The sequence below is a fragment of the Leptonychotes weddellii genome, unplaced genomic scaffold, assembly GCF_054177405.1.
Source record: "Leptonychotes weddellii isolate Sample4059 unplaced genomic scaffold, ASM5417740v2 HiC_scaffold_11305, whole genome shotgun sequence".
NCBI classification, from domain to species: Eukaryota; Metazoa; Chordata; class Mammalia; order Carnivora; family Phocidae; genus Leptonychotes; species Leptonychotes weddellii.
In genome coordinates, this window is record NW_027690685.1 from 1 (window position 1) to 6,899 (window position 6,899).

The window sequence follows — 6,899 nt, forward strand, 5'->3', positions numbered from 1 at the left end:
ACAAAGAAACCTGTGTTCTAAGGATATTTTAAGAAGTTTAGTGGCAAAAGTATTAAAAGTTTAGAATGAGAGAGCCATGTTTGTCCAAAGACCTAACATGGTGTCTGCTCGAGGGGTAAGAATCAAAGTCACAGACTATCAGGGCTAAAGGGATCTTAAACGCCATTGGTAACAAGGGAGGACACAGAAACCCAGATATCAGGAGTGGGCACTCCACAGTTGCCAGCTAAACCAGAGCTGAGACAGGAAGCCAGGATTTCTGCTCCCTACACCTGTGACCTTTTCAAGGTCTCTTCCCGTGTCATCCTTGGATCACCCAGCCCCTCCTAGGGGTGCTCCATGGGTGAACTGTGGTAGCTCAGTATCTCCCTTCATGGACACATGGCAAGTTCCTGTAATGCTGGGGAGAGGACATCCTGGAGGAGGGGATGGAGGAAGCTGACGGCCAGCCCAGGGGCTCCAGCCTAGGCATCCCACACCTTACCTGAAGCTCTTTGAGCTTCTTCTGCAACTGGCTGCCCAGGGCCTGCTCATCTTCAATCCTCGCATTGAGGGCATTCAGCTCAAAGTCCTTCCTATGGGGAACGAAGGAAATTAAGATGAAGAAGATCGGCTGGGCAGCAGGTGGGCCCGTCAGTGGTTGGACACGGTAATACAAAAAAACAAAGAGCAGGATTTCATCAGAAAAATAGCGTCTGGGGCTGATGTAGGGTCCCTGAAAATGTAATGCATGCTGAAGGCCTGAAGTCCAGCAAGAATGTAATGGGCAGAGCACCACAGGTGGAGTGACAAGACCTGGGCTCTGTGGGACTTCCTCTCTGGTCCTGTGGAATGATGGCATTGGATTAGATGGTTTCAAAGGCCCCTTTTAGCTCTGATGGCCTTTAATTCTATCACTGTTACTTTGGGCACTTTGGTTAAACTTCCTGAGCCTTTGTTTCCTCTTTGGTAAAGTGGGCCTCAAAATACCATCCTTAGAAGGAGGTTTGAGGATCCTTGGGATCATATATTCCTTCATTCATTCAACACATGCTGTGCCTGGGGAAGTGTGAGGACTCCTGGGCAGACACAGGCTCCATGAGGATGTAATCATGATGGTTCTCAGAGCCTTTCAAAGTCTGAACCCTAAAGCTGCATAAGATATTTGATTATCCAAATCTACCCTGCAGGCTCAGTTTTTCAAGTGTGGGAAGTGGATCTGTACATCTTGGTAGAACTTGCAATAAGAATTGGATCCATGAGTTAATCAGACCCCCGCACTGCTCAAGCGTGGTGGCTGACCCATTTCTCTGTGGTCCTCGGAGCTCTCTGAGAAGGACCCGAAAGGCCTTTCCTGAGAGGCTTTTGTGTGGAGCCTTCCTCGGTGTTAAGCAACTGGTCTCCAAAGAGACTTGTGTGTAGAAGGAGGTAAGCTATGAGTTTCTATCCCTCTTCGCTGCCCAACAGGAAGAAAAGGCTTGAGGGATCCAGGTTAGACTTCCTGCCAGGGAGGACTGCAGGGCCCTGCTGCATGTGTCTGGGGAAGGAGAGGCCTCTTCCTGGAGGCCTCTGCCCATGGTTTTGCACCCACTGATGGAGGCTGTGTGAGGCTGTGGCCTCTGAGGATGGACATGTTGGGGCAGCTTGTGCTGTCATAGGTAGAAAAGGCTGCTGAGCTGGGGAGGAGGAAAGGCTCTGGGGAGGGGAACACGCTACTTTTTCAGCCGCTCATCCAGCTGCTGCTTGTCATTCTCCAGGTCCATGATGCTCTCCTGGGTCAGCTTCAGGTCACCCTCCAGCTTCCGCTTTGCTCGCTCCAGGTCCATGCGCACTTTCTTCTCCTGCTCCAGGGATCCCTCCAGCTGGTGGGGAGATGGACCAATGTGCCCCATAAGACAAATCATCCTGATTTGGTGATTTGGAAGCTCAGTCACTCCAGGTTTGGGGAATCCTAAGAGATGTCCAGGACTTGGAAAAGCTTTCCCAGAGTGGGCCAAGGGACTATGAGACTGCCTAGCACTGAGGGATGCTCAGTAACTATTTGATAATGATTTCATGAATGAATTTCATGAATGACTGTGTGATGAAACCCAAAGCTCCATTCATTCATTCAGCAGGCTCCTGCAGTCCTGTGCTAGGCACTTCAGATGCAAAACTGAATCAATCCAAGTTCTCACCTAAAGACAGCTTACAGTGTTATGGCTGAGACAGATACTTCAATAATGATAACATGGGTGATAAATGATCCAAAGGAGATATGCACAGAGAACTATCTGTGGAACAATGATCACTGAGGGCCAGATCCCACTTAAAATATTAGAGGTCCAAAGATCCTCAGAGCCTCACAAAATTCCCAAAGAAATGTACTGGATTCTTATGTGATAACTCTCTAGACCCTGTGGTCGAAGGTAGAGATATAAAGGCTTGAACCTAATTGAAAAAAGGAAGTCCATCTCTATTGTTGATCATATCAGTGGGGTGAGATACATAACTCATAATTGATCACCCTTCCCTTTTTCTATTCCCCAGCTCCCTTCTAGAAATGTACCAAGGGAGGGAACACTCTCCAATCCCATCCTTCCAAACACACACACACACACACACATACACACACACATACAGACCTGGTATATCTAGGCCCTGTGACAATCTACTTACATCGTCCACCTGCTGCTCCAGCTTGACCTTAGCCTTGGTCAAGGTATTGACCTTGTCCTCCTCAGCCTGAAGGTCATCTAGGGCCTGCTGGTGGGCTTCTTGCAGAGCCTTCTTCTCCTTGGTCAGCTTGGCGATGATCTCATCTAGCCCAGCCATCTCCTCTGTCAGGTTCTTCACCTGTTGACCAAGAACCCCATCCCCTTTAGGGTCAGAGGTCATCGGCCTGGAGACATCTATGAGGATGTCCAGTGCTAAGGACCAGGACCACACCATGGTCTAGGAATCCTGAGAAGACCTGGGCTAGAACCAGAAGGAGCTGCCCTCACCTTGTTCTCTGTTGCATGCTTCTCCTTCTCCACCTTGGCCAGCGTCAGCTCCAGGTCGTCAATGTCCCTTTTGAGCTCAGAGCACTCATCTTCCAGCTTGCGCTTCTTGGCAGTGAGCTCTGCATTCATCTCCTCCTCGTCCTCCAGCCTCTCGGTCATCTCCTTCACCTTGGCCTCCAGCTGGATCTTGTTCTTGATCAGCTGGTCACAGCGTTCCTCTGCATCAGCCAGGTTGTCTTGTTCCTGAGGACAAGGCACACAGGGGAGGCTTCTCAGTGGGTGGGGTCCTCACCTTGGCAGGTGCAGGGAGGGAGAGGCTCAGCATGTAGGAGAGGAGCTCCAGGATATCTCCAGCTGAGAAGAATCTCAGAAGGATGAGGAAGGGAAGAATTTCAGGACAATGTGACGGGAACATGATGGAAGCAGAGACGAAGGGAACCCAGAAGTTTCTTTACTTGGCCCTATTCCTCTGGTCTACTCCACTGAAGGGAAGGAACTGCATTTACTGATGCCAGCACTTTACATATTTATCACTTGGTGAGATGGGCAGCTTTATCCCCTGTCCAGAGATGAGGACATTGAGACTCAAAGATAATGCATAGTTTGCCTAGGTTCAAAAAATTACTGAGCTGTGGATGCAGGTTGAATCCAAGTGGAAAGCCAGTGTTTTTAAAAGTTGGTTCTTTCCCCCTTCCCTTTTGTTTTCTAGAGGGACCTCCCTGGAGGTCTTTGGAGTCTTGATTCCAGAATCCTGTCTGTGAGAGGACAAGGGGAGCCCTGGGTCGGAAGGTGCAGGATGTGTGGGGAAATGTCAGCTGAGCAGGGTGGGCAAGTCTACAGAGGCCCAGGAGCCTCACCGCCTGCACTTGGAGCTGGAGATCATTCTTCTCCTGCAGCAGGGACACCATCTTCTCCTCCAGCTCCTTGCGGCGAGCTTCTGACTTCTCCAGCGCCTCTTTGATGCGCGCAAACTCCTCCTTCATGGTGGCCATCTCCTTCTCTGTCTCTGCACTCTTGAGTAGTGGCTTGATCTTGAAGTAGAGCTTCATCCAGGGCCAGTTCTTGACCCCCATGAAGGCCCGAATGTTCCACTGGATTACCAGCAGGGAGTCTCTGCAGGGGCCCAGCAAGAAGGTGGTGAGAGAGTCCCATCTCTCTTTCCTGTCCTGAAGCCCTGACTCCTATGTAATAGCTCTTCCTTCCTCTATGATGTCCTGGCCGTGAGACCCACCCTGGGTCCATAGGAGCCCCTCCTGCTGGTCTGCTTATTTCAAGTCTCGGTGAGCTTTCTCCTGACACTTCCCCTGAATCAGCCTGGGCCTTAGATGGCCAGGAGCCTCCTTTTGAAGCCCTCACCTGCGTTCCAGCAGTTTCTTGTACTCCATTCTGGAGAGCACACCCCGAGACTGGGCCTGGATGCGGGTGATGATGCGGCTCAGCCTCTCATCACGCATCTCTTCCAGGAGCCCCAGCAGCCCCGCCTTGAAGAACACCTATGCGCAAGGGGTGGGTGGGCCAGGAGGGGAAAGAGGAGAGGGTTCGTTTAAGCAGTGTAATACCCTAGGAAAGAACCCAAGGGAGGAGGCCAATGGCATCTGGAGCTGGGACAGGGAGTGGTTCATGGGGAGGGGAATCATGCAATTCAGAGATGGTCCTAAGATGATTAGTAAAAGGGAAGGAGCTGTGAGGTGAGGAGCCAAAGGACAAGAGAGGTCTTTCTGTAATCAGCTCGGCTCCTCCCTTCCCTCACCTTGGTGTGGCCGAACTTGTACTGGTTGTGGTCAATGTCCAGGGAGCCCAGCAGCTTCTCTGCCCCTTTCCTGCTGTCAATGAACTGGCCCTCAGGGATGGCTGCTGGATTCAGGATGCGGTATCTGGAGAGAGAGGTGCCCTGAGACACCCATATTCTGCACCGACCTGCTCTGCCCACAGCATTTGGGGCCACCTGTGGACTCCCTTCCCCGACACGTCTGCCCAGGCTCCCCCTGTTCCCTGAGCTCTAGGGTGTCCCTGTACCCACCTCTGCCTGAAGTCCCCGTAGAGGATGCGGTTGGGGAAGCCCTTCCTGCAGATGCGGATGCCCTCCAGCACACCGTTGCAGCGCAGCTGGTGCATGACCAGGGGGTTGTCTATCACCCCTGCAGCAGGAGGAGGTGGGAGAGGAAGGTGTGGGCAGAGTACTGGACTAAGCCAAAAGTTCTGGGCTCTGATTCTGGCTTTGCCACTCACTAGCCAGCAACCTTAGCAAGTCACTCAATAATAGTCCTTTTTTTTTTTTCATTTTTTTTCCTAGCTGTACTCTTAAGAGTAACCAAAAGGTTTTCACATTCCTTCTTTTATGTTGTGTTTATTATCATAGGCAGTTGCCAAGGTGGATATGTCCCATTTTCTAGAGAAGAAACTAAGCCCAGAGGAGTTAAGCCCAGAGAGGTTAAGGCACTTCACCAAGTTCACTAAGCTGACAAGAGCAGAGCCAGGCCTCTAACCCAGGCCCCTGAGGAACTGGAATTCCTAATCAGTCAAAAAAGGCTAAACAATCTCTGTATGTCTCACTGGGGGTTGCATGCTGGGAGGCAACGCCCATGAAAGTGCCTTACAGCCCCCGCCCCCGAGTCACACTGCAAATATAAGGAAATGGGGGGAGAGTAGTCTGCTACCTCATGGCGTCGGAGGAGAGTGTCATTTGGAAACCACCATGGTGGGGAATTAGGAGGTGGCTTAGAAGTCCTTGTCTCCAGGGTATAGGGCTTGTGGCCAGCAGGGGGCTGGGCTGAGTTCTGGGCCTCACCTGGAGACTTTGTCTCATTGGGGATGATGCAACGCACAAAGTGGGGATGTGTAGAGCGCAAGTTGGTCATCAGCTTGTTCAGATTTTCCTGTGGCCCAAAGCACAGGAGGGAAAAGTAATGCAGGTGAAGGAGAGAGAAGTAGGGAAGGGAGAGGAGAGGAAGGAAGGGAAAGAGAGACAGAGAGAATGAAGCAATGGTGGGAAAGGAATGAAGAAGGGAGAGAGAATGAAGGAGGGAGAGGTTGGAAGGCCAGAGGGAAGAGGAGAGCGAGATGGGAAGCAGGGAGAGAAGAGGCCACCCATGAAGGGGGAGAGAATGGAGAGGAAGAAAAGGGCCACAGGGAGGGATGAGACAGAGGAGTCAGGCATGGGAACTGTGGGAAGGAGCAGGGCTGGTGGGTGCTGGGGAGCCACGCTGGTCTGGGGCTGGGGGCACACACTTACCCTGTGCAGAGCTGACACGGTCTGAAAGGATGAGCCTTTCTTGGCTTTGCCTTTGCCCTTTTCGACAGCTGTGGGAGGAGAGTCAAGGACAGGGATCTGAATGGATGTGTGGGAGGCCAGGGCCTCCATCACAGACTCTCTCACTGGCATTTGACCTCCAGGTGAGGGTCTTCACTGCGGGGAGCTCTGCTTCTCCACCCCATTCTATCTCACTGAACCTGTAAACCTCAGGGCACAACCTGACACAAAAGTGGTAGAGTGTCACAATGGACTTGAATCAGAACCATGGCAGAAACCCTGCTCCTTAGTCCCCAGGGTTCCAGTCGCTACTTACGTGCATCAGCCCCCGCATAGTTGGCAAACAGGGTGCTGAGCAACTTGAGGGAGGACTTCTGGTACAAGGCCACCACCGTCTCGTTGAGTGGGTCTTTGTTCTTCTGCAGCCAGCCCAGGATGTTGTAGTCCACTGTGCCGGCATAGTGGATCAGGGAGAAGTGGGCTTCCGGCTTCCCCTTGATGTTGCGTGGCTTCTGGAAGTTGTTGGACTTGCCCAGGTGGTTATCATACAGCTTGGCTTTGAAGGTCATGTCAGTGGCCTTGGGGAACATGCACTCCTCCTCCAGGATGGACATGATGCCCATGGGCTGAGAGCAGGGAGGGAGGAGGTAGAGAGAGCATCACTGCATGCGCTCCCAGGTTTCCAG

At 51.9% G+C, this 6,899-nt stretch overlaps 1 protein-coding gene across 1 annotated transcript; it reads right to left on the bottom strand.

Annotated features, from left to right (window-relative positions):
• Positions 1-343: 343 nt before the first annotated feature.
• On the bottom strand, positions 344-6,858 carry LOC115942766 (myosin-7-like). The gene is made up of 11 exons (XM_081809601.1): positions 6,530-6,858; positions 6,196-6,263; positions 5,752-5,839; positions 4,984-5,101; positions 4,714-4,837; positions 4,320-4,456; positions 3,821-4,076; positions 2,964-3,206; positions 2,638-2,814; positions 1,696-1,841; positions 344-575 (listed from the first exon to the last, which is right to left on the bottom strand). Exons 1-11 carry the CDS (start codon positions 6,834-6,836, stop codon positions 359-361), a joined length of 1,881 nt encoding a protein of 626 aa, XP_081665727.1. The 5' UTR covers positions 6,837-6,858; the 3' UTR covers positions 344-358.
• Positions 6,859-6,899: the final 41 nt, after the last annotated feature.

Bases quoted from the DNA above. Each gene is read 5' to 3' on its own strand.
- LOC115942766 (XM_081809601.1), bottom strand. From the start codon at position 6,836: ATGGGCATCATGTCCATCCTGGAGGAGGAGTGCATGTTCCCCAAGGCC. The intron at 5,102-5,751 runs GTGAGGCCCAGA...CTCCTGCTGCAG, and splicing joins CAATGAGACAAAGTCTCCAG to GGGTGATAGACAACCCCCTG. The intron at 2,815-2,963 runs GTGAGGGCAGCT...CTTGGTCAACAG, and splicing joins AGCATGCAACAGAGAACAAG to GTGAAGAACCTGACAGAGGA.